We start from the raw sequence: 26,262 nt of genomic DNA, 5'->3' as shown, positions 1-26,262 counted from the left end.
AAATACAATGATTTCAGCGGGAAAAACAACTAGCAGGGTGCACTGAATGATTACTTTGTTAGAAATTTAGTAGGTCTTCCTGTCATTATGATTCTATTTTGCTACTGACAGTGCTCTGAAGCCTGAAGATTATAAGGAGGGTAAGCTCCACCGGGTTTGGGATTACTATTATGGGTACATACATCTAGAACAGGATTCAGTTCGAGTCAATGAGTAACTGAACGGGAACTTGCCCATGATCAGCCCTAAACGGTTACATGAATTCTCAGTTCTTGTATATTCTCTCTTCCACCTCTCTTTCGATGGACGAGCTGGACGAGCTGTATCTGCCACATCTCAGTGCCTTGCCGCCTTGCATGGTCTGGTTTTCCAACAGTGAATGCTAGCACATTACACCCAGACATTGTTTTTAGAAATTGTAGGAGATAGATAGATAGCAGTAGAAAATCTCCCCCTGTTTTTTGGTGTCACCAAGTCCTTCATGTATGTAACTGCGTTATATATCGAATGCAGCCCTGGAATCTTGTGGGCAGAAGGAAGCTCCGTTTTGAGATGCTACAGGGGCAGCGGGGTCTTGCATACTACTATAAGTTGAGATGAAGCAAAGAGAAATGGGTAACGTGGCTTTTCTTGCATCAAGTTGGCATTCAGATAATATGTAGATGGAATGGAGAGTTTTACTTGTGTGCCATGTTGAGATTTGGCTATATGGGAATTAATTATATTCGAATTTGTTATGCTATGTATGTTATTGTTTTCGACTTGACTTGTCTCCCCTCCTTCCACTTGTTGAGGCGTATGCCAGTATGGTCTGCAATCGTTGTCGACACTACTTCTAAGCTACTATCGAGTAGTAGGCATGTCATTGAATCGTATATACTATGTAAAAAATAATTAAGCCACATACAGATCAAGGACACCAAGGAGTTTGCCTCTTCTTCGCGGGATGGTGAAGAAGTCGAGCCATGTTTATGTAACGCCCAGTGCAGTGCGTCATCGGTTTAGTTCAGGAGCAGTTCGAGATAGTTTTGGCTGAACTTTTGCTGTTGAATGCAACTTTCAACCTCCGCTGCTCTCCTTATGTATGCACGTCGTCGTCCCCAAGCCATTTTCTTCCTATTAACCCGTGAGCTCGATACACATATTCCGAAAGCCTATCAGCTTTCCACAAATAGCTTCTCCAGAACACCGTTGCTCTCCGTCCTTTATACCCCGCTACTAGCTTCATCAACCCCACCACGACAGCTTCATCTCAACCATGGCGGGATCTCCGAATCTTTACGCATTCCTTGACACGGACACTCTTGCAAAGCATCTTCGGAAGTATGTTTTGCAATCTCAGAACATAGCCATCGCCAGGCATGACGTTTTCCGCGTAGCTGTCTCTGGCGGCTCGCTGCCCGCCATCCTGGCTAAAGCGCTCCTCGCCCCCAGCGACGGCAGTGACGAAGACACCCCCCGTTTTTCCACCTGGGATATCTTCTTCGCCGACGAGCGAGTCGTACCGCTCGACCACGGAGATAGCAATTACCGCCTCGTGAAAGCTGAGCTAATCGATAAAATCCCCGCAGAGCTGGGAACGCCCAAAGTCCACCCAATCGATGTTACGCATATCAACGACGATGATCCGCAGGAAGTGGCAGACCAGTATCAGGAAGAGCTGATGCGCTCCTTCGCCGCCAAGGATAGCGTGAAGTTACCCGTTTTCGACCTCCTGTTGCTCGGCTGCGGCCCAGATGGGCATACCTGCAGTCTGTTCCCTGACCACGAACTCCTCCGCGAATCAGATGCCTGGGTCGCTCCGATTTCGGATTCGCCCAAGCCCCCACCTAAACGCATCACGCTCACCTTGCCTGTTGTTACACACGGACTGAGAATTGCGTTTGTGGCGACGGGTGCTGGGAAGAAAGAGATCATGAAGAAGATCTTTGATACAGAGGAAGGGCGGAGTCTCCCGTGCGCATTGGTGAATACGGCCGGTGCAGAGAAAGTGAGCTGGTTTACGGATACTCCGGCTATTGAGGGGATTGCGTTTCCTTCGAAGGGGAATCTTTGAAATGAGCTGAGTTGGCAATATAATAAAAAGGGCACCTTAGCTACTTTAAACCTGCATCTTTGAATGTACGCCTCACAAATTTTTTTTTTTTTTTTTTTTCTTTCCGTGCGATTCCCCCGAGCCTAACCAATTTGATTGAATACTAGAATGTAACTGCCTTATTTTACCCCCAGAGTTTCAGGCACTGTACAAGTCCTTATCCCACTGAAATGTTCGGGCGATAATTCTCGTCGTCGCCGGTTTTGGTGACCAATATCTATCCATAAATCTAGCTTTGCTTTCATTGGGGTAACTAACTAGTTAAGGATTGGCCAGGCGAGGCAATGTCGCAGTCAAAAATAGTGAGACCAATTGTCCTGTACTTTAAAATTTGCCGAGGTCTTCTTCGCGTATCCTCACCACTCGTTCCATTTTTGATATTATTAGTTACATCTTACAAAGCCCGCAATTGTGCTGGGTCTAGTGCTGGCTCCATGTCGTTCACCAAATAACTAGTTAGCTAGGCATGGTTTTGGTTTATTTAAAATTGCCATATTTATGCCAAGCCCGACAATCACCTCCTACATGTAGTTAAGTTTTGTTTAGCTTTCCCAGATAAAGTCAATGCCATTATCCTCGACCACAGCTGCTCGGGGACGTAGCCAATCTCTCTCCCATGATATATGCCACTGTTGAACCAGTGGTTTGAAACAATGCCAATCCCTACGCGGAGACTCTCCCTCCGTGAACCTCGCATCGGCCAGCAACGGAAGCCTCCTCCTGATCTGGATCGCGAAGCTACGGTACGCTACACGAAACTTTACCCATCCCCGTGAAATTAAAAAGAAGGCAATTGATACGTGAACTGTGCAGAAAGTAAACAGGAAAAACAAGGCATCCCTTCTCTAACCTACGTATGCACATAGCACAGATCCCCGAAATTGAGAGCCCCCGACCAACAAAACCCCGTTCAAACACTGTATCGTCCACTGCCACAACATCTTCGTCGGCATTGATATCCGCACCAACCCGGAGCTCAAATCTGTCTTCCCATAACCAGCCAACCTCGGGTCTTCCTCAGCCAGCCACGACCACAACAGCACAGACAAACTCTAGAGGTAATGGTGGCAATGGTGGTGACGGTACCCGTGCAGCTCGTCGTCGCAGTCTCTTGCCACAGCGTAGCAGTTGGCAAAAGGGCGGTGCAGGGGGCGTTCTTTCGGGCAGATCGCAGCTGCAGCTGCAGGATAGTCAATTACAACGGCTACGAGATGCCCATACTCAAGAAGCTCAGGCCCCAGCGCCCAAGTCACCTGTATTAGCGCGACATGTTGAAACCTCCGCTCCAGCACCAGACCATGGTCAGCCACCTCCTCCGTTGTCGCCGTCAAAGCTATCCAGACCGGCGACCAGTCCTACACGCGCCCAAGCTGCAGGTATGAGCCGGTTGGAACGACCGGGATCAGCGAATGCACCCAAATTGGATGCATCGAAACCTCTGGATGGACCTCCCCCCGGCTCCGAAAGACCAGAGTCGTCCAGCACGACCAGCTCGCAACTGTCGAGACCGCAAAGCGGACATATTCTGACAAAAGCTCAAAGGCCTCGCTCTTCAAGCACAATCACACAGGGATCGAGACCTCAAAGTAAACCTACACAGCGCATTGAGAGACCTGAGAGACCTGGATCAGGGCACAGGCCTAAACCGGACGCCCCGAGGCCTCAACCAGCAAATGCAACACGATTGGAGAGGTCCGCATCATTAAGGCAACCCATTACGTCGAGAGTGACCACCACTGCGAATCATTCGCGACACCAAAGTCATCTTGTAGGCTTGACGAAGGGTTATGCAGGTGTGAAACAGGGCGAGGGCAGCACAAGCCCCACTCCATCATTCAAAGTGAACAAGCCGCAATTCTCTACTTTCCAGCAACATTTCAGTCCTAAAAAGGGGCCGAAAACGAAGCCGCCTATCCCTCCTGCCTTGACATCCCCTACAACCGCAACCGCAACTGCAACTGCGACCGGAACTGGAAATGAGCCATCGACACCGATCCATCCACACATAGCAGCCTTACAAGTGGAACTCCTTCAACTCCATCTCCTCCACGCCGACTCTATACTCGCTAGACGAGAATGGGAATCCAGTGCTGAGCAACAACTCCACAAACAGCACAAATCAGTGGTGTCCAAGTACCGCACGCTGCTTGCTCAGGAGCAAGCAGCACAGCGTCATATCAACAACCTCGCCCTTAACAAACTCGCGGCAGATAACAAGACACATACGAGCAGAAGCACCAGGAATAATAATTATAATTATAATTATAATAATAGCAGCAGCAGCAGCAGCAGTCCCTACGACTTCTCGCAGCAAATCCAGGTATTGTCGCGCGTGATACAGGATGTTGCAACTCTTACGGATATACACGGGGGCAGATATATCTCCTGCGTCCGCACCTTTGAGAAATGGTTCGAACACGTGGCGAGGGTGAGACAGGGCAGGACCGGAAGCCAGAATCCGGCCCGGTCCCAAGAACCAGCTCTTAACAAATACGGCGACGATGATGACGCAGACCAGGGCAGCAATAACAATAATGATAATGATAATTCCAAAAGCAGCTGCGAGTACGAATTCATAGACTCCCTTAGCTTCAAGTGGAAGGAAGAAGTCGCTGCGCTGGGCGTGAAGTTGGAACTCTGCGCTAGAGAGCTGGATTGTCTTGACGTTGATGTTGATGTTGTTAACGGACGTATGGCGGACGGACAACAAGCCAAAGGTGTCGATTCGGATGTGAGTATGCATAGCGAAGGTGGTGATGGATGTCCGCCATCGTCAGCGCTGGTTCGCGCTGTACGGGGGCATAAGATGCTATTGGCGTCGATGATTGACGAGTTGGAGGTTATGAGTGCGGTTGAGGCGGATGTTGGGAAGTTGGAGAGGCTGTGGCTTCGGGGTACGGTTGATCGGTTGGATTCTGGTGGTGGTGTTGCTACTACTACTATTGCTAGTGGTGGAAAGGAAGCGAGACGGCCGGTTTGGGTTGTTGGGTGAGTTGAACACACCCATGCTTTCTCTTGCGGCGCTGAATTGAACAGTGAGCATTGTCATGCTTTCCTTTTCTTTATTGTTATTTCTTATCGTTTTTTTTCCCTTGAAGAGTAATGTTATGGATGATGATTGAACGTGACTTGATCTCATATCCCTTTTGACGATGATTGGCGCAGGCAAGAGTGATTTTATTTTATTTCTATACTTCCCACGAACTAATATATAAGTTAATTAATGATATGTCATGATACAACTCATCTTTTCCCCCGAAGCGCTGGATGCTTTTTTGAGGGTGCGGGAGATCTACACACAAGCCCGGGGCTGATTTGGGAGTAACTGAGAAAGTTACATTCGCCCCCATGGAAACTCTGTCACTAACCCTACGCAAACATGCAAGTTACCTACTTCTCGTATTCCCATCCTTTGCGGGTCTCCAAACTGCACTGGATCAATTTTTCCGCTTTTCGATTTTTTTCCCCCTTTCTACTTTTTCCTAGAGTGGCTAGGTAAAAGAAATAATGGCTACACTGGACTGTCCAGGGGGAGAGGGGGAAACCGACTTGCCGGCCACAAGAGAATCGTAAACCTAGTCTTGAATTCTTAGGTTGATAGAAGCGAAGCAAGGAAAAGGAGAGGACAAATCCCATCAGTAGGCTGCTTCTGACGGCGATTGACATATACTGATTATAGCCATCTGAATGCTTCCAATGTCTCTGGGGTGGTGGAGATGGCATATACATGACAAATGCTGGAAGCGAAGAGCTGAAAGGGGACAATAGAGTAATAGGATGGATGGGCGTAAGGCTATATCAATAGGTTTACTATCCAAAGAAGGGCAGGTATATTACCCCCAAAGGTAAGCCACGATGCCTCTCAACCTGAGAGACAGGGGCGGTGAAGTTGTATATTGGGGGACTCCGGCGGCCATTCGTCTGATCCGCACATAGCAAGGGAAAAGTGCTTTACATCCAATTGTACATACATCCCTACTATAGACACAGGCTGTTATCAGACCCAAACTCGACGACAGCGTAGTAACTTCCACAGGGTCTTGGATACTGATGTCATAAGCAGCCAATCACGTGATGTTGTCGATGATGCCGCGGGCTTAAGCCCCAAGGGCGGGAGAGTGGGGTCAAGCAGCAGCAGACAGACCAGACCTGGAATCAATCGCAAGAGGAAGAAGACGGACGGGACTGACTGATAAGAACCTCAGGACGCCCCTTGGGCTGCGATCTTCCTGTCGACATCGAAGACAACCGCTACTTTTGTGAAAGTGTAATATTGGATTCCCCCAAACTTCCAACGTATTTTTATGTGACTGTGTCCTTGGTCGCTTGTTCATCCTTTTTTTCCACTTCAACAACTCCGCTTGACGATCGATAGCTCCCAGAACTTCATCCCTAACAAGGGGAACTTTGCGAGCATTGTATTCATTTGACCAGAAGCTTAAAGTCATCGTACTTAAGTTTCGCTCTAGCCATAAACCCACGAACAAAAAGCCTCGTCAACCTCAAGAAATCCGCAGCTGCCGCCACCGAAAACCCAAGCCCGACGATTGTGACAAATATACCTTGACGAATCTGACATATCCGTGTTGTGTCAATCCCGGGAGGCGTGATCTCTGTACTGATAATGCTTGGAAACTGAAAAGCTTTCTCCTAACTCGTTGCGGGCTGTGTTGGCTTGATCTTGCAACATGAAGTCGGTTTTGGAAAAGCGCCTCCTTAGGCGTGAGCTTGGGGACTATACGCCCTACTCGAGTATCTCGGGAATCTATGGAGATAAAATTTGGATAGATGATATGGATATTGTGAATGAACTGGGTGGTCATACTGGTTGCGTTAATGCCTTAAGGTATAGTATGCCTATTAGCTAGATTCTCGAAGCTTGGAGCTCTGTGGATAGATGGGTGGATGACTACCCATCTCTACGTATGGATCTCTTAAACAGAATATAAGCTGAACTTATATGCCTCTAGTTGGTCTACTTCCGGGAAACTCCTGGCCTCTGGCTCCGACGATCAGCACTTGAATATTTACTCCTATCAGCCTGATTCATCCACCGCACCCTTCTTCCTCAATACTACCATACAAACTGGACATTCCGCGAACATTTTTTCTGTAAAATTTATGCCACACTCCAATGATCGGACACTTGTCTCGTGTGCAGGCGATTCGGAAGTTCGTGTTTTTGACATTGAGCACTCGGGTCGAACATCTGCGGCATCGGAATTTGCCTCCCCCCCTAGAGGCCGTCGGTTCAATAACTTTTTTAATGGGATGTGGTACCTCACAGAGGCGAACACGAATGCTCGTGTCTATAGATCCCATGCTGACCGAGTGAAACGTATCGTCACCGAGTCCTCGCCCTATCTGTTCCTCACTTGCTCTGAAGACGGTGAAGTTCGACAGTGGGATCTACGGCAGCCGTCTTCTGCATATCCTTCGCCTCGTGGCGGCCAAGGCTTTATGGCTTATAGGCCGGGCCTTAACCATGACGATTCCAATGTTCCCCCCCCGTTGATATCATACAAGCGGTATCACATCGACTTGAACAGTATATCCTGTTCTTCGAGCCAGCCTCAATATATAGCCCTCGGAGGAGCCCATTTACACTGCTTCCTTCATGACAGGCGAATGCTGGGGCGTGACTTCCTTGCTGAACGAGGCCAGATGGGAAGTCTATCGCCTGCACCTGGGAGTTCTGATGACGACGCGATGGGTCAGGCAACCAGATGTGTCCGACGGTTCGCCCCAAACGGTCAGAAACGAGTCAGAGCTAGAGATAACGGTCATATCACAGCATGCAAGATAAGCGATGCCAATCCTAACGAAATAGTGGTCAGCTGGTCCGGGGATCACATCTATAGCTTCGATATTATGCGCAGCCCTGATGCTAGGGATGCCAAGAAGCCTGAGGAGCCGACCATTCAAGATGGCACTCGTACTAACAAGACAAAGAAGGGTAGGACCCGAAAGCGGAAGCGAGAGAATGCCAACCCCGCATCCAGGGCGAGTAGTAATAGATATAACCTGCGGCGAAGGTCTTGCAGTATCCAAGAAGATGAAGATATGTCCTTCAGAGTCCGATATGGCAATGGCCGGTCAGAGGATATTCCACTCGATTCTCTCCCAGGTGGTATACCTGACACCCCTTCCGATCTGATAGAAAGAGCACGGGAGTCAGTCCTCAACGAGGCCCAAAAATTAAGCTTAAAAATCGCAAAGACTCTCGTTGAAATCCGAAAGCTCCTCTTTTCGGTTGATTCATCCATAAGAGTGGCTGCTGAGTCCGAATTGACACCATACACGGCCTCCTTTATTTCTACCTTAGGACATGCTGCGACATGCCTATCTGAAATGGACGAAGTCATCAGAACATGGAGATATCCTCTCAACCCATCCCATGATGATGTTATATTCCAGCAGGCACTGCGGAGGAACCGTGAAACCTCCCGGCGCTTTGTACAAGCGTCGGGTACGCTAGCCAGAGTACTCGGAGGTCGGCTTCAAACACCTTCGGATTCGGATAGTCCTCAGCTGGAATTATTCCGCCAAATTGTACCCGCCCCAACGGAAAACGGAATGATAGATCCTTCCTCCCAATTTGGATACGATTTCCTAAAAGCCATTCTCCTCTGGCTCGAGGGCGGACGACAGGCTATGTTGCAGGGTTTCAAATGGAATCGTGCCCGTCGCCATGATAGTGACAGATTCCCCATACCTGAAGACGCTGGCGACGATTCTATCGAAACTATATTAATTCCATACCTCCGAAATCTAGCAGGTGATGATGCCATCAAAAATGTGGATGCGTCGAGATTTGAGCACGATTCATCTCGCGTCTTGTTCGGCTCACAACTAGCTGCTGTTAACGCATTTGCGGAATCTGTTAAATTGTCTCTAGTCGACCTTTCTGGAAGCGCTGCTGCTTCTATGGAAGAAGAGGATGGTGAGGGAAGTGAGGGACGGCCGAATTTACAAGCTTTGGACCGCCGTGCGTCCTTTAGATTCTGGGGCCTTAAGGTGGGCAGAGGAATACTTATGGATGTGGGCGAGGGTGTCAACTTTGAATTTGTTAACCGTGCCTTTGGTGGTATTCGAACTACTGTGGAGGAGGAGGATGAAGATGACGATCAAAGGGAAAGAATACAGGAGGACATCGATCCTGACGAGGAAGAGGAGCAGATCGAGGAGGTTAGACTAGTAACTTCTACGCATCGAGAGAGTAGCAGAGAGCAGCGGGAAGCGGAAACTGCTATGAGTGACCAACCTCCACGTGGCCAAGAGTCACCAGTAGCCGGCTCGCTGGAACAACACCAGACAGATGATGATTCCAATGAGGAAGATGACTCCGGAACAGATGATGAGGGTTCGGACGACGCTCATGATTACCTCTCAGATTCAGATGACGACGGCCACGCTCTCGACTCTGATGATAGTGGCGAGTTTGGCGGGTCCGCTGGCCGTTTGTTTATCCGGGGTGGCAATCGACGGAATGCCGTTGAAAGTAACGTCCCCTGTTCATCGCATGTAAATGTTTATCGGGGACATTGCAATGTCAAAACGATCAAAGATGTGAATTATTTTGGATTGGATGACGAATATGTAGTCAGTGGCAGTGATTCCGGGCATGTATTTATCTGGGACCGGAAGACCTCGGATTTGGTTAATATTTTGGAGGGAGATAGTGATGTTGTCAACGTGGTTCAAGGTAAGATTTTTAACTCAATCCAAATATCTTTCTAGTACAAACCTCAGGCAACTTACTTGGAATTCTATAGGCCACCCGTACGAACCAACCCTCGCGGTCTCTGGGATCGATCGAACCATCAAGATATTTTCTCCGGACATTCGAGCTCAGCACAATGCCCGCCTAGGGATTAACATTGCGGACCCGGACGCGAGCGCCAATATCGTTTCTGGAAATCACCTCGGAGGAAACCAAACCGACCGTCGAGACATTGGGCTCAAAAGTCGAAAGTGCATGCACGACAGCTACCAGATAATGAGTCAAAATGACATCAACCGGCAAGGGGGGATGAACGAAGCTTTCATCACGGTACGTGGGATTCAATCGCTCACCGAGTACAGAACGAGAGTATCATTCTCTGAATGGAACTCGTGGTTTTCATAAAGAAAGAAACAGTAGTTCCGTTAAATCACGCTTGTACTCGGTGCCCATGTCCTTCCTTGGCTCTTTGGCATCCTTGGGGTCTTTTTCTAATACTTACTTATGTCTTGTGCTATATAGAGAGGTATGCTAGCGCGCCTGGCAGCCACGCTGAGAGAAAGACACGTTGTCCGAGGCACCATAGAAGCAAGCACAGAAGGGGGCGAAGGGGGTACCATCATCTTGGATGAGAATTGCAATGTAAGTACGGGCATTTTTTAAACTGGTCATTCCTTTCCTACAGTAATCTGTTTGTAAAATAAGCGACGTAGTTGTTGACTGTTTGCACCATTAGGTTATGTGAATCCGTTTCGTCATGTCGCTGTCTATTCCTTTCAGCATGGAAGCCAGGGGGAGTCGATGCCTTCACTTATTTGATTACTGCAAATTTCGCACCGCGATATCCGTATACCTACCCACTTCAATGCTCATATAATTACGAAAATCACGACACTTAAAAGTGCTTTCGTCTCGGTTACTAAAATCAGCCAGCAAGGATAGTATGTTGATGCTGTGTGGAACAAGAAATGAGTGGAGAGAAGTAAGGAGGAATTAAAATACTACAAACCTCAGATATTTAACATGCTTATTCTTATATTTAACCTATAGTCTAAATAATACTAAGCTGTTTTTATGAACGTGTCAAATAAACCTTAGAATATTAGAGAGGGCCTTTGATAAACGATCACAGAACAATTCTATTTCTGTATGTTTTAGGGTTTACAGGTCACATGATATTGAAAAATTCCCCTCCCAGAAAAGGTGATTGCATCCATCCTGGAGTTCTTAATGAGGAGTTAATGATTGTCTTACGATATCGGCAACTAGTGGATTATGCCAACATTGAGATAGGCTTGTTGGCGTATAAGCTGAGGGGTTCGCCAGTGTAGATATATCCACCAAAACAAGAAAGAGAACGGCTACTGCTTTTAAGAACGGACAGGAGCTGATCTTCCTTTTCCTTCTATTTCCCTGAAAATACCCAGTAACTAGGAGATGTCCAGTTCTGCAACATCTTCAGCTCTTCTGTCCCTCTGCTGTTCGTGAAACAGGATCCAACTGTGCAATATGGCGGCCAAAACCAAGTGCAACGGGCATAACAACCTGAATGATAGCAAAAGCCCTAGCTTAACTCTCCTTATGCAGCGAGAGGATGCCACGGCTTTGCTTTATGTGGATCCTCATAATCCCATGCGCCATCTTCAGCGCGGGATCATACATTCGAAGCTTGGGTATCCCGACCTCGCAGCGGCGGATGCATATCGCGCGCTGGCGCTGTTTGAGGCGGTGATTGATCCGGACTCTAGCGAGTATAGGGCTCGTAAAAAGGTGGGGCTGGATGCCATGGAGTTAATGGGTTCTTCTGGGCTTGTGGATGGTGTTGCCGCCATAAGTATTCGCGGTGGAAGTGATCATGGCGGGCCCGAGAATTACGACGATGATGCAGATGATGACGGGCATATGGAAGAAGACGAAGATGGAGATGATGAAGAGGGCTTCGAATCCATTTCTCAAGACGAATATAGGGAAAATATACGACATGTGTACATATTGCTCGTCCAAAGTCTCGTTCAGTGCGGCTGCATGAGAGATGCATATAACTTCTGCGTTCAGGCCATGGACCTCCCGGACTCGGAGCTTAAATCAAGCCTCAGTGTGTTCGAAGAACAACTCTCTATCATAAAGCGCTCGTTTGTAGATCGCCAGCGATCGCGGCAGCAGAAGGAAGGGCGTGGAGGTTCCGCTGACAATCAAGACCAAGGAACGGACGAGGGGCTGCTGGCCAGACTCCAACCTGCTGACCTTGATGCACAAGGATACGCAAGGAGAGTTCTCTATCCATGGAATACACACGAGCCAGATCGCAGCGCGCCTGAAACTCTGCAACTTCTTAATGAAAGACTCAAGAAAATAGCGCCCAAGTGCGAAGTGCGCGCTGTCGCGCTCCCTGCATTGTACCACAACACAGTTGGTGGGGATCCATCGAGTAAACAGGAAGAACAGGAAGAAGAGACCTCCATCCAACTTGGCCTCGTAGCTACCGAAGACATCGCCCCCGGCGAGACATTCCTGCACGAATCCTCCCTCCTAACTGCCACGAATCGTCTACATGATAGCCTATGTGATGCCTGCAACGGACCGATCCCCTATCTCTCTGCGGCTAATTCCTCTGTCGCCTGCGGAGATTGCGAAGATACCATCTTCTGCAGCCAGGAATGTCACGATCTCGCTCAGGAAGTCTACCACGCGGCCGAGTGCGGACAGGAGGGTCTTGAGTCCATTGGAAAGGACATACAGGATCCCAAAGATAAAGCTGATTACCTCTACCTGCTATTGTTAGGCCGCGCCATTGCCATGGCTGCTACGCAGGGCATACATCCATTAGACCTACCAGAGGTGAAGTATATCTGGGGCGATTTCCACCCGCTGGACGACGGCATGCTTCCTCCAACGGCAGTCTCAGCGTCAAGTAACAATAACAACACCGCCAACCTCCAACCCCCTTCCGCAACCCTTCCCTTCTCCTTCCATCTATCAATCCTCCAACCCACCCGCATCCTCGAGGAAATGGGTCTGGATCCCTTCGCCACCTTGCCCACGTACGACACCTGGGTGCTAAACACTCTCTACGCCAAATTCCGCGGCACGGCGTCTGGCCGCTTATCGACATGGGATGGCGGGCCGGAGGTCTCTGCTGTACACCCACTCTGGTGTTTGGCGAACCATTCGTGTGATCCTAACGTCCGTTGGGAGTGGGGTGGGGAGATTACGTTCACGGTTAGGCGGGAGGATGAGAGGTTTAAGTGGGGTGGGAGGAAGGGCGGGGATGCGGGGGATGAGAAGTGGACGGGGATTAAGCGTGGGGAGGAGATTTTGAATCATTACTGTGATGTGGGCTTGGGGGTAAAGGAGAGAAGGGAGTGGGCCATGGGAGCGTTGGGGGGTGCCTGTCGATGTGAAAGGTGTCTGTGGGAGGAGAAACAGATAGACCCGGACGAAAGGTGAGGGAGGGTCTATTAGAGGATTGAAAAAAATATTATTTTCCTCGGATACCTCGTCTTTATATTTTCCCCCCCTCCCCGCCCCTTTCCTAGCTTTGCTGCGGCTGTTCCTCATCCTGAGCTTAGAATGGATCTTACATTTAATCCGCTACCTTGCATACTAGGATTATATCTTGTCCAATGAGTTAACTATCGATTACACAAAAAATTAAAATTCAGTGAGAGAAACTGATATTGATAGCTAAATAACCCCCGCCCATCTTTCTCATTATATTTTCATAATAATCATCAGCAGCATTATGGAATCTAATATACACATATATTCGTTTTCTTCATCCACTCAAACAAAACAAAGAAAATACTTCTCTTGTATCAAGCCATCCGGGCTACTAAATTCCCGAGCCTTGTGTAAAACTAGGCAAAGACAACAGGACACAAGGCTAAAAAACTTATTGAGGAGATAAGTGAAAATAACCATCAAATAAGCAATGTTGAGGCATTTGGGTGGTCCAAATGGCCAAGAAATGGGGACCAAAGATAAGTAGTAAAATATCAATAGAACCCCTTTGGATGGAGGAATCAAAAAAATAGATCGAGGGAATGGAAGAACGAAAACGAGGAAAACAATCAGAAAGAAAAGTCGTTCTAATAGGTGGGAGAGTTTATTGAGCATGAGTAACAAGTTCCTCGTACAGGTTGTCAGGAATTTTTCGTACGATCAAGACAGTAAGAGCAATGATTTCTTTGGCATCTAGTGCAGGAAGCGACCGTAGAATTTTGTTTGGACTATAAAACCAAAATGTCAGCAAATGAAACATGTATATAGTTAAAGGGAAGGGGAGATAACAAGTAATCAATCCAGGAATTTTGGTTCGCTGGATCCCCAGACATACCTTGGACTTGCCAAAATTGTATCCCGCAACCTAATTAGCTGAGCAACAATGCACAGAATATTTAGATGCGGTCCGTAAGCGAAAAGGAAATCCCAGAGGTGCAAGACCTCAGGCAGCGGCGGAGTGCAGGCACATAGCGTGAGAACAGAGGGGAATGCATACAATTCAGCATACATTCCCTTCCTAAACAGGTGGTTTGCTAGTTTGGGTTCGACGACCTCCAAACATCTATCCACAAGCTTAAGTCCTTTATGTACCCCGTCCATGGTGCCTCTAACATACCCAGGACATTCTCGGGTGACAAAATAATGAAAAAGAGCAAATGCTTCTACTTCGCTCCTGGAAGCGTATAAAAATGGCGCGCAGAGGACATTCATTCCTTGTACGTAGATTGCGGATTCAGAGGTTGCATGTGAAGTTGTAGAAGGGGTGTTACAAGGGGCGGAGGAGAAACCGTCTGTTGTGGACGGCGAGGGCTCTGGTGAGGGGTTTCTGGGATGACATGATTGTTGGTATAAGGAAGAGAGTTTTGCGGTTTCTTCTTTCGAGTCGTGGATTTTCCAGGCAACGGCATTGAGCAGGCGAATCAAACTCGCCTCTGTGACACGGCGCTTGAAAAGAGGGTCTGTAGCTAAAGTGCGGAAAGTATCATTGCGGATTTTTGTATATGCCGGAGAACGTCCTCGATGGACAAGCGAAAGATATTCATCCGTTGGCAGAGGTGCAACGTTAAGAAGGGCTAGCCAAAGGTAAATGCGATTCGGGGACTGAGGCAATGAGGTCAACTAGTGAGCTACATGATTGAGTGTTTCAAATGACATGAAAATATCATACCATTCCATCGCTGTCAGAATCAACCCTATTGGACAGAACAAGATATCTTAGGTCCTGTAAACCACTTGCAATGCTGTCTTCCGGCGGGCCTTCCCGTAGCAAAGCATCCAAACCAGACCGCTTCCCTTGGAGTCCCAATGACCCTGACTTTCTTCCACCAGTAGGTCGCTTATGAGGCTGGGGTTGGTGATGCTCGTGGTCGTGGTACTGCTGATGTTGTTGCTGGAAAGCGGCGAGGCTATTAGCGGTGACATCGCTATTCGATCGAGTTCGAGCTCGAGTACGTGTCATTGGCACATATGGTTGCATATTTTGGGAGGCCGCATTTTCTTCTGTACGCTCCCGGTGGCTGGCGGTATTGCGGTGGAGGGGTGGGCGGAGTTGAGGTGGGAAAGTTGGGGAATGCGATGAGAGACTTTGGTGCGATTGGTATCTACGGAGGGTTCGAGTGGTCTGGGATGATGGTGGAGCACCCGAAGGTGGCGGGAACTGGAACTGAGAAAACCCTTTTGGGCTCATTCTTGCTGGAGGCGAGTGCGGCGAGAATAGTAATGGAATCAGTGATGCCAGAATAGAGAGGAACCGGGCCAAGTCATGGTTCCCGGGTGAAAGTGGGCGTTGATTAAAAGGGAGAGGTGGTTATCGTTGTTGTAAGTGCACCGGTTGCAATGGCTGTACGGAGTATATCGTGGCAGCTTCGTTGTCCAGCCTTCATCCTGGCAAAATCGCTGGCGTTGATGTTGTTGGTTGATCGATGCTGCTGTGGGGAACTTCAAATCGGCGCCAAAATCGGTGGTTGGCGCTTGTCTTGGCGCCGTGCTTAAATAATACACGCGACGCAATGTAGCAAGGTTAAGGTTCGTTACGTTGCTACCTACCGAATTACCCATGGGAAGGAGAAACTGTATCGTCTGTGCCTGGATATGCTGTGTTCATGTAGCAATGGTTACTGTACTCTGTACAGAGTAGATTTCGATAAGACATGCATCCAATTATTTATTTCTCAAACAATAGAGTGGGGCTTAAGACCCTGAAAATATGGTCCAATCCCTAAAGCGTAGGAACCAAACAACAATGATGAAACTCGATCAACCCAAATACACCAATTCGCCTATGCACATCCAAGTATGACATGAAATGGTATTTCGTACATAATATGTTGTCAGGCATTATTCATTGTCCCTTTTGTTGTCGTGCCCCTGTCCAACACCACTCGCAATTGCTGTACCGCCAGTCAGACTCTCAACGAATTCCTGATAACGAAATACCTCCGATCTTTTTCCTGCTCCTCCAAAACCTCCTGATTTTGCTCCTTTCGCTCCAAACGCCCTTCTTCCCGTAAAACCATTAACTACTTCTCTGACTTCTCTTTCTGTCAGGGGAATCTCGTCTGCGTCGGGGCTTGTATTAAGGAGGGCATCGCGAAGCTCATCCATATCTATCTGGCCGCTGTCATCTTCGTCAAAAGCCGCGAAGGCGTTGAGGAGTTCCTGTGGAGACGAAAGAGGGGCGAGCAGGTTCGCAATCGAGTTTAGATACGTGTGTAGATTAAGCGTCTGTGGCCCTCCGGAAGGAAAATAGAGAGAAGTAGCTGCGGAGGAGGAGTCTTGTCCTAAACATCAAGAAACACTTTATGTGAGAAATGCTCATGGACGGCATTAATAAAACACGGGGCTGGATAAATAATGTGGTAAGGTAATTACTACCTAAGTTCAGTAGAATATCAGCAACATCCTCTCTATTGACCTTCCCGTCGTTATCGCGATCTAGAACTTGAAACGCCTCTCTCATTTCACGTAGTTGGGCTTGTGGTAATCTGCTCAGTGTGTCACCGTTCGCAACTGATCTCTCTGGCAACTTCGATCCCATCATTGAAGATGTGCTCTCATTTTGTCTGTGGGATGCCCTAGTTGGTGACGATGTGATTTCCCTGCGCACTGAATCTAAAGGTGATATCTGACTATCTGAGAAGACGGATCCATCCTCTGCAATGTGCGACTGCTTTAGTTTGCTCGGGGACTGGACAGGCGTTGTTGGCCCTTTGCTGCCAGGGCTTCCCGGTGTATTGGGACGAATGCCCGTGTTAGGAGCAGCAACGGAGGGACGCCGAAAGGGAGAAGTACGAGGAGAGCCGAAGGAAAGAGGGGAGGGTTTGTAGGGGGTTGTGTTAGGTGTGACCTAGGATGTAGAGAGATGGCATTTAGCGGAGAGGGAAAAAGCAGGACGAACTAACTAAGCGGGTACATACCATGATTGATGATGATGATGATGATGATGATGACTATGTTCTTCGAACTAGGACATTCAGATATAGTATTGTAGTATTATAGTATTCAAATTCAATCCTTCTCTATGTTTGTCAACCAAAACTTGTTAAGTCTTTTAATATCGAATATTGGGTTGTAGCTGCCGTTGCCATCCCTTGCCTGCCAAAGCCATCCAAAACCGGAAAGAAGTAAACACTCGGATTAAAGTTTATCCTCCATTTCCCCCGCACCCGGATACAGATAATCCGGTCCCGGGTACTCAGGTAAGGCTTGGTGGCACGTGCACTCTGCGGAACATAGCGAAAAGTCCAGGAGAGAAGTCAGACTCGCGGCTTATTCCTCTCCTCCTGGTGGCTCATGGAATTCTGCTGGATCATGGAGTACGACCTTCTCTCTGTATTTCGTTTTATCAATTATAGCGTTTGCAGAGCCATGGTTTGATCGAATTGTTCTTCAAGTGGATAGAAACGGTGGTGCGTTATTAACTTTTGCCCAGCTGCCCCTGAACGTTTCTTCTAAACCCCAGGCACTTCCCGTCATAATATTTACGTTAAATAAATAAGTTACCCGCTAACGTGATCGCGAAGCCATTATTTTAAACCCTCATGCATCGTCAAGACGTGAATAAATATGCGACTGCCCTCCCCACTGGACGGCGCTATACTCTTTTCTATTCATTCCAATCATGAGTGCTATCTCCCATCGCCCTGGTACAAACGGCTCGTCTCGTGAGAGACGGACTTCCTTTGCGTCTATCCCAACGTCCGCTGCTTCCTCAAGCCAATCCTCTGGCAATGTCCCTCGAAAACTCTCTTCGCAGACTTCTCTGCGTCGACGATCCCCAAACAGCTCATTCTCGTCCTCCCGCCCGCTATCTACCAAATCGTATACCAGCTTCCAGGCGAAGCAACGCAGACTAAAATCCCAGTACCCTCTAGACTCTCCAGAGCTACACGTCGAGTATATACTTGTCGCCTCCTTCCATGTCGACCGTGGCCCCATTATGGAGCATCAATATCCCAGTGCGATCAGCGGAGATGAACACATGTTAGCGGAACTCATGTTGCCAGATCAAACACATGTTCGCAGTCAAGATTGGACCATATTTTTCCTTCACAAGGATGCTGGGTCGGAGGAAGAGAATGAATATGTGGAACCCACTGCAGGCCAACAGACCGAATATAATAATATTAGTCAAGAAAATGAGGGTCTGAACGACGACAGTTCTGAGGCATCTGTGGTTGATGAAGATGAAGAGGACGACGAGAATGGGGAAGGCCCACCGCTTATGTATGTATTAAATCTTGTCAACACGAAACAAGATACATCAGTAAAACGGTACGTGATATGGCTCCATCTATCTTTAGTTCATTATATGTGATTCTGATACCGTTCTAGGGGAGCTGTTGTTAAAGCTATGGCCATATGTACACGGCATTCTTTTCTTCATATCTATAAGGTTTGTGATACAATGCAACACACCACTTTCCGCTGATCTTTCCTAGCTTATTAATTGGTCCATATAGCCTTTACTCCTACTAGCATTGGAAGATTATTTTAAATCCCCCTTCCCAGAAACACTGGCCGCCTTGTATAACTCGCTAAATGCAATGGATCTTTCATTGTTACCCAGATTTACCTACCTTGAACGGCATATCCTACAGGCTAGTGACTCGAAGGATATGTTCATTGAGAAATTCGAGCAGATGATTAAGCAAAGATTGGCGGATGAACGGTTCCTTCATGACAGCGAGGGATCCCCCCAAAAGCACTCCTCTCCGTCTCCGAAATACACCCTGCCCAGAGATACCCATGAATTTGAGTCCAAAATTATTTATAACGATATTGCAATCCCAGTCAAAGTTCCATCAGCTATTTCGCCGGAAACTGTCGGCGACTTCTCTCTCATAAAACTCATACAGATATTTTCTGCTCCCCACGCCAGTTCACCTCAGCCGTTTGGGTTGCACCCTCACCTTACCAGCAGTGGGGCATACACGCATCCTATTATTGTCTTGGTCAATGCTTTGCTTACTCAAAAACGCGTTATATTTTTGGGTCACAATCGGCCGTCTGGAGAGGTTGCTGAAGCTGTTCTTGCCGCATGTTCTTTGGCATCGGGAGGCATTCTCCGCGGTTTTACGCGGCATGCGTTCCCTTACACCGATCTGACTAAAATCGATGAACTCTTGAAAGTCCCCGGATTTGTGGCCGGTGTGACCAACCCAGCTTTTGCCAACCATCACGAGTGGTGGGATCTTCTATGCGATCTCCCGAGTGGCCGTATGAAGATAAGCAGTCGTATTGAACCAGCTCCGGTTACAGAAGGGTCTCTATATTTCCAACAGCAAAATTTAACCACGCAGCCATCAGTACTCAATTCCGCGTCTTCGTTAAGTGACCTAACTGGCGATTCGCTTTTTATGGATGACATCCTTCGAAGTGTTGCATCGCGACACGGAGAAGGAGCAATCCGCGCAAAGTGGCGGGCTTATATCACTAAATTTACCCGGATTTCTGCCACTTTTGAGCAAACCGTATACGGGGCAACCGCACTTTATGTCATGGCCCCTGGGGAGGGTTCCGTGGACGGTCGACCAGGTGGCCAGCTTGGGACTTACGAATCTCTGCGCGGGCATGGCTATGTATGGCCCGACGATGTTACCAAACAGCGTGAGCTGACTGCCTGGGTATCTCGAATCGAAGGCTGGAGGAACACTCGTTCATATTACTACTTCATCCAGGATACTGCAGCACTCTATCTGACGGGGAGGCCTGTTCAATCCATCGACATTCATCATCATCATGATAGGCTGCGGTCCCTTAAACTAAGCCACGCCGATTCAGCACAGATTTATCTTGCCCTCTCCCAGGTTTGTCAAGACTATAATTCCATATGCCAGCTTCTGACTGTAACGCCGGAAAGTCAGGCAGGCCTGTTTTACATCTCCATGGGCCTTTTCCACCCCAATCCTACTGTACGAGAAGCTGTTATCGGCCTTTTAGACCGTATTTCTGCGCACGAAGCCGGCCGTCATTTTTGGACACAGCTAAGCCGGTTCACAAAACTTGCTTATTTTAGATTAAAAAGAGAGAAAGAGTCAGAAAAAGGCAGCCCCAATGGAGATCTACAGAACGATTCGTCCGGGTCGGGATGGGCCAGGAGAAGCTAGACATGTTTTTTTCTCTTATTGTTAGGACAAAGTGTCCACATACCCATACTTACTGTTACTCCGATACAAGCTGCGTATGAAACATGCACTTTTATTCCATGAATGCCCTTGTTGATTAGCGCTCCACATACCATCTCAGTCTCCTTTTTTATTTCACTCTTCTATAATCCTTCCCTGCTAATGTCCAATATTTTTTTTCTGTTGCTTGTAATGACAACTACATCTTGCCCTTTGAGTTCAACATGATAATCCTGCCACACCCTCACTCCATGCTATCTAATGTTCATATATATATAATCCATATATATACAGCAATTAGCCATGACCCTCCTATTTCGCATCTACCATACATAAACCTTAAGAACCAATGTTATTCCAGTTCCCATGCATCTATTCGTCTATTCGATCATCCAATTGAATGTTGCGATTTGTACTTTTGTTTATTGGCCCCACCCATGTTTCGATTTGCGGATAAAATGTTTGAAATAACAACCTTTGATCTTAGGGCATACTGCAAGGGGGACATGTTATAGGCTACACCTTCTTTCTGCACAGGCAGCTACTGTTAACTACACATGTAGAAGCAAGCACAAGCAGCTCTGGATTCTTCTTCCACATCTCTTAACTGCTGAAAATCCATTCATATATTCATTAACAGATTCTCTGTCTCTGGTAATAAACAATATTGGAAGATTCTGTTATTTTCATCTTCATTGTTTCTCAAGTTCAACTCTGAATGCGGCACGGTACGATCGATATCGAGAAAAACAATCAAGCGCGCTTGATTGCGCCGATTTGCCTCTGTTTATCTTGACCATCTTAGGCTTTCTACAACAATATACGTGGCACAGCGAAGCCTGCGGTTACATGATCTCAACCTCATTGGAACATTCGCGCAGACTACCCCTATTAGCAAAAGACAACGCTTGCAGAGGGATGACCAGGGCCCAGTATTCATCTAGTCTCTTATGACTCCAAGTGGGACGTGATAATACGCTGTCTGAAGCTGCGTATACTCCAAGTGCGCCCAGGCTCAGTCAGTGTCTATAATGGATGAGCTGATGTGCGTACTCGACTATACAATAATATTCCAGCCAAAAGACTTGCCCACTGCATTTGTTGAAGTTTTTCCTCACATCATTTTCGAAGGTGAGAACACTCAAAGCAAATCATTTGTAAATTTTATATCCCTATATTCGTTGGCATTGAACTTGTGTCATTGGCGTCTTCGACATTAAATTTGCTAGAGTTTACGGAGTATATTTCTCAGGACTACTCAAGTCCCCCCATCTGCGAAGCGCGAGTTTTTGGCGATTTAATTTCTTTCACCATTTGGTCGGGCCAGCAGCAGGTCGAACATCTGTCTGCTTCAACAATCTATGAGTGAAATCTAACGCCAAATACGAGCGCCCCCACACGCCAGTCGAATTTATTCCGCGCCATCTTCAGCCTCCTTTCCTCCTTGGGCTTTTGCCGGTGTGTGTCACCCTTAGCGACAGAAGGTAAAGGTTTACCTTGGAAAACGGTGTCAGGTACGACGTCGATGTGTGGGCGCCGTTTTTATATCCGGTTCACCATCACCATCATCATCACTTTCGCCGCCAATTAGCGTTAACTCATCCAGCTCTCGAATTCATGTGTACTTCGAGAAACGTGTCAGATCTGCTTCTACATTGAAAGAGTTCCGAGCTACAAAACGTTTGCATCATACGTTCCCGCGTAGTCAGCAGCTGTCTGGCGCTTTGGGGGGGAGAGGTAAAAAGTGGTTGTGATATATACTGAGTCTCTTCAGGCTTTTGGTGGAGGAAATTTTCGAGAATATATTGGATGGCACTCTTGCCTCCCCCCTAAAAGCCTTCAAGCGCTAAGAGGTACCAGTTGATAGGTACGTGGTGTGGGGGGAATGAGTGAATTGGTAGGTGAATTTTGAAGCTTGGAGTTTGTAATACAATTAATACATATATATATGATGTTTTAGTTGGAGAGTTGAAGGAAGACTCCAGACAGACAGCTTCCCCCTTTGACTTATGTACCAATTTGCACTACCTTCTTCTGTTTTGACACAAAAGGGAGGGTTTACTGAAATTTTAATATGCCCGGGGGCTTGTTTCGTTTATAATATGATGCGAGAAAAGAAGCAGGAGCCGGAGATTGAGAGGTTATAGCTATATTCGGAAGATGACTACGTCGCGCGCTATGCGGTAAATTTAATCGCTGTGTGCAGTGCATATCGCCCCCGCAGAACAGGCCGAGGACAACGACACCAACCCTTCCCCTTTTCTTCTACCCTACCTCCCTACTAGTGATTACATATACATGTACACAACGAAGAGTTTTGGGGGGGAAGTAACTGCTGCGTGAATGTAGAATGGATGCACAAGGGGGAGATAACATTACATATTGAATAATAGTAACATGCGATTTCGGCGGCAGGCATGTTGTGCTCGACAATATGAATACATATATGGTGGGTGCGGTGTAACCGTTGACAGCAAGCCATGTATTTAAGCAGGGATCCATTAATGGAGCTCGCGGCCCACTCACCGTTCTCCGATTATTCCGTAAAGAGAGCATCTTGATCCAGGAGATATGGCGAAAGGGAGGTGGGTCTCTATATTGGATCACATCAGGTTGTTGGGGTGGGCGGCCTCTAGAATATATATTGCAAAAGATGTGGAATGTGGGGGGTGTAAGTAATACTAATAAAATCTCCCTGGAACAATGGTAAATTTAAATATATACAATGGAAAAAGCAAGTTATCCCTCAATAGCACCCAATAGCAATGCAGTCATGTCCCAAGTAGTTGGGAAAAAGAATGTGTATAAAATTAGAATTGAAAAGTTCAAATATTGAACTATACAAATATGAGAAGAAGAAGAAGAAGAAGAAAAATAACAAAGTCACATTATCATAGAATATTACCAAGAAGCGGCATCCCAACACAGAAGAGCAGTATATAAGCCATCCCCCCTATCAAATTGAACCCAAACAACGAAGACCCCTGCATCAGCCGCGTGGTCGCACTGGCACCATTCTCCGACCCAAGCTTCACAGCCGCGACCACGAATGACGGTCCGCATTCAATATTAATCTGATTGGCGGCCGAGAGATAGGTCCTAGAGATGGGTTGATTATCAGTCGTCGCCGCATTCGAGAAGGATTGCATTGTCGCCTGCAGACACTTGTTGCAGGTTGGCCGGCTGGACCCGGGTAATGGCATACCCAGGGGCAGATAGTAGATAAACGCATTGGACGGATTAGTGGCGTTGGAAATGGAGTCGGAGAAGCAGTAATTGTCCGTGTCTGGGTTTTTAAGGCATGTAGCGTAACGGACTGTTCCATAGGAACGGAGGCCGTTGTGTGCCTGGATGACGATCGGTTGCTCACGTTTGAGGTCGTCGCCGCAGTTCTCCTTGGAGGTGAGCTTGGTGGCTAGGTCGCTCATGAGCGCACTGCAGGAGTCCCGGGGTATGGAGCAGGCGGCATCGAGGGTGCGGGTAAGGCGGACGACGGAGCGCGAGGCTTCGAAGAACGAGAGCGATGATTGGAGGAGGAGGGAAACGGGGAGACAGTCCTGGAAGGAAGTGTTGCCGAGGAAGCTGTGGAAAAAGCCTTCGCAGGCGGGGTTTGTAAAATTAGATCCTAGGTTACTGTCGAAGGGGCTTGGGAGAGGTTTATTGTCCGATTCGGTTGGGGTTGGGGATTTAGTCTTCTCAGTAGGTGAGCCTGTTTCGGTTGGTTTGGAAGTCGCCGCTCCTGAGGGGGAAGAAGTTGAAGAAGAGTCTCCGGTCGTCTCCGATGAAGGGGATGGAGTTTTCGTTTTTATCGGATAATTAGTGGTGGTCGTTGAAGTTGTCTTGTCGTCCTTGTCATTGCTTTCATCCACTGCTCTATCTGCAACTGAGCTTCGTCGTTGTAGAGGAACATCTACGTGTGCTTGTGCCAGGAGGGATGGCGAATGTGGATCGACGACGATCTTCCCTAGATCACCTCCAGGGTTGTTATTTGCGATCAACAAATAATGGATCCGACTAATAACGCTAGGAAGGGCAGCAACGGCTGGAGCAGCTGGTAGCGTGGCCGATGCTAAGGGCAACCACAGGACGACCAGCAGAAAACAGGTCCAAAGTGACATTGAGAGAGTACAAGTAGAAGCAAGCGTTGATGCTCGCATTGGACACCGCCAGCTAGGTCTGAGTCTCTGCCGTCGCCGCAGCAAAGACATAAACAAGGTGGAGAAAGATAATTCAAAAAACCACGATTGTGGGAATGCTCTTCAAGGCTAGATGGATTGAGATGTCAACCGCGCATATGGAGAGAGCATTCATGCAGGATATAAAGAGTGGGAATTTCAATGAATGTGGTGGTGGCGCGAAGTAGAACGGGCTTCAAATCAACAGCACGAGAGGAGATTGACTTGCATCACATCTGTGAGTTGAGCCCGCGAAAGGAAAACGCAGACATCCGTGGTGTCTCCTGCTGTGAGCGGCCCCAAGAAAGGAACAAGAAGAATTGAGCGTGGGCCAGGTTGAGGGTCTTGACTTGTCGGCCTTGCAGCGCACGGAGAGAACAAAACAAAGAGGCCCCACGGCGTTTGATAAAGAAACGTCGGAGGGATTTTTGTTTGGCAGCGGTTAAACGTCAACGGCCAGCAAGAGCAATTAAACGGCGGGGGCCTGTGATGGTCTGGAACTCGGTGGGTGCTAAAGTGCGATGTCAAAGGCAACTGTTAGTTAATATTATAATAGATCTGGAGATGAATAGCCTCAGCAGGTCGAGAGCCCAACTCAGCCGCAAGCCAAGCGACCGACCCTATTCCGCCTTAAATTGTAAACATTTCTGGCGTTGGCTTTGGCGATATTTCTAGTCACTCGTCAGGCGGTCATTTATTGTATTATCTATTGGGGCCAAATAAAAGAATGAGTATGATGAGCATGGGCTTCGCAGTCAAAATCTCTGCATCCTTGGTTGTCGCCGGGTTAGACCACACCGCCCAGGGATCCATCCCATCATAAGGGCGAATCTCCATGTGCATGGACAGATTCTTCGACAGATTGCTCCATGGCCATGGCCACTACTGCCCAGTTGCAGAGTGAGTGGTTAGTTGGAACCTGGATCAATCCCCCCCTGTGTCTTTTAGGGTTTGCGATTGGACTAGTTAACTATCAACGTTGGATGATGTGTCTATTATTAAACAATCCTTGGTCGTCCGGCGCTGGGCAAAATTTAATGGGCCTCTACTGCGTAGGCTTATGGGAGAGGGAGACCAGACCCTTGATCGAATTTGAAGATTACATCGGGTATTTCTGGGCTTGAGATGATGTGAGAAAGCTCAGAGTCCCAACCCGACAAGCTCAAGAATTCTGGTGTAGTTTTGTAGTTATTCGTGGTTCAAATCCAGAGTACAGCTACTCCGTACTCTGTAGTTAACTAGAGTACATGTATACACATGGCGCTGGAAGGATCCATGATCCAAGCCGCTGCGAAATGCATACTCCGTAGTTTGTGCAGAGTAAGCTGGGTTTCACTCCTCCGAGCACTCATAGAACCACAAGGAAGTGTACACATGCTTAATTAGCATTGTGCGCTGGATGATTATTTTTTGAGCCTTATTCAAAGGCCCTTGGACATAGACTGCCGCAAGGGTGATTTGTGGCTTGTTACGCGAAATGATTCTATGGCGCACTTAGGCCAATAGTGTCCACGTCCGTCCCCTATGTCTTGGCCCATCAGGATTCGGAGAGGAGACCGTCAGCCTTCAGTTATCCATCATCATCCAGGTAGTTACATATTTAGGGAGGCTGGCCAAAGCGAGAGAGGAAAGTTCTTCAGT

General features: G+C 47.8%; 8 protein-coding genes across 8 annotated transcripts; 5 read left to right on the top strand and 3 right to left on the bottom strand.

Moving 5' to 3' along the window:
* Positions 1 to 1,258: 1,258 nt before the first annotated feature.
* Positions 1,259 to 2,056, top strand: BDBG_04472 (6-phosphogluconolactonase; the record flags this gene model as incomplete). Its single annotated transcript, XM_002624562.2, has 1 exon — positions 1,259 to 2,056. The coding sequence occupies one exon, from the start codon at positions 1,259 to 1,261 to the stop codon at positions 2,054 to 2,056; it is 798 nt and encodes a 265-aa protein (XP_002624608.1).
* A 692-nt stretch (positions 2,057 to 2,748) lies between these two features.
* On the top strand, positions 2,749 to 5,087 carry BDBG_04471 (uncharacterized protein; the record flags this gene model as incomplete). Its single annotated transcript, XM_002624561.2, has 2 exons — positions 2,749 to 2,838; positions 2,967 to 5,087. The coding sequence occupies 2 exons, from the start codon at positions 2,749 to 2,751 to the stop codon at positions 5,085 to 5,087; spliced, it is 2,211 nt and encodes a 736-aa protein (XP_002624607.1).
* Positions 5,088 to 6,224: 1,137 nt separating this feature from the next.
* On the top strand, positions 6,225 to 11,007 carry BDBG_04470 (WD repeat-containing protein). Its single transcript, XM_002624560.2, has 5 exons — positions 6,225 to 6,941; positions 7,066 to 9,800; positions 9,871 to 10,148; positions 10,341 to 10,460; positions 10,555 to 11,007. The coding sequence occupies exons 1-5, from the start codon at positions 6,784 to 6,786 to the stop codon at positions 10,561 to 10,563; spliced, it is 3,300 nt and encodes a 1,099-aa protein (XP_002624606.1). The 5' UTR covers positions 6,225 to 6,783; the 3' UTR covers positions 10,564 to 11,007.
* A 17-nt stretch (positions 11,008 to 11,024) lies between these two features.
* Positions 11,025 to 13,627, top strand: BDBG_04469 (MYND domain-containing protein). The gene has a single exon (XM_002624559.2). It carries the CDS (start codon positions 11,328 to 11,330, stop codon positions 13,263 to 13,265), a length of 1,938 nt encoding a protein of 645 aa, XP_002624605.1. The 5' UTR covers positions 11,025 to 11,327; the 3' UTR covers positions 13,266 to 13,627.
* BDBG_04468 (cell cycle arrest protein BUB2) lies at positions 13,476 to 15,749 on the bottom strand. Its single transcript, XM_002624558.2, has 3 exons — positions 14,989 to 15,749; positions 14,155 to 14,921; positions 13,476 to 14,047 (listed from the first exon to the last, which is right to left on the bottom strand). The coding sequence occupies exons 1-3, from the start codon at positions 15,505 to 15,507 to the stop codon at positions 13,924 to 13,926; spliced, it is 1,410 nt and encodes a 469-aa protein (XP_002624604.1). The 5' UTR covers positions 15,508 to 15,749; the 3' UTR covers positions 13,476 to 13,923.
* Positions 15,750 to 15,898: 149 nt separating this feature from the next.
* On the bottom strand, positions 15,899 to 17,434 carry BDBG_04467 (calmodulin). Its single transcript, XM_031721678.1, has 3 exons — positions 17,237 to 17,434; positions 16,695 to 17,166; positions 15,899 to 16,600 (listed from the first exon to the last, which is right to left on the bottom strand). Exons 1-3 carry the CDS (start codon positions 17,237 to 17,239, stop codon positions 16,158 to 16,160), a joined length of 918 nt encoding a protein of 305 aa, XP_031578514.1. The 5' UTR covers positions 17,240 to 17,434; the 3' UTR covers positions 15,899 to 16,157.
* A 121-nt stretch (positions 17,435 to 17,555) lies between these two features.
* On the top strand, positions 17,556 to 21,374 carry BDBG_04466 (protein mesA). Its single transcript, XM_002624556.2, has 4 exons — positions 17,556 to 17,728; positions 17,843 to 18,593; positions 18,654 to 18,714; positions 18,782 to 21,374. Exons 2-4 carry the CDS (start codon positions 17,941 to 17,943, stop codon positions 20,426 to 20,428), a joined length of 2,361 nt encoding a protein of 786 aa, XP_002624602.1. The 5' UTR covers positions 17,556 to 17,728; positions 17,843 to 17,940; the 3' UTR covers positions 20,429 to 21,374.
* A 1,092-nt stretch (positions 21,375 to 22,466) lies between these two features.
* Positions 22,467 to 26,170, bottom strand: BDBG_04465 (uncharacterized protein). The gene is made up of 2 exons (XM_002624555.2): positions 25,423 to 26,170; positions 22,467 to 25,241 (listed from the first exon to the last, which is right to left on the bottom strand). Exon 2 carries the CDS (start codon positions 24,652 to 24,654, stop codon positions 23,338 to 23,340), a length of 1,317 nt encoding a protein of 438 aa, XP_002624601.2. The 5' UTR covers positions 24,655 to 25,241; positions 25,423 to 26,170; the 3' UTR covers positions 22,467 to 23,337.
* Positions 26,171 to 26,262: the final 92 nt, after the last annotated feature.

This window comes from Blastomyces gilchristii (assembly GCF_000003855.2).
Source record: "Blastomyces gilchristii SLH14081 genomic scaffold supercont1.9, whole genome shotgun sequence".
Lineage (NCBI taxonomy): Eukaryota > Fungi > Ascomycota > Eurotiomycetes > Onygenales > Ajellomycetaceae > Blastomyces > Blastomyces gilchristii.
The sequence above is the reverse complement of the archived record's forward strand: the minus strand, read 5'-3'. Positions and strand labels throughout refer to the sequence as shown.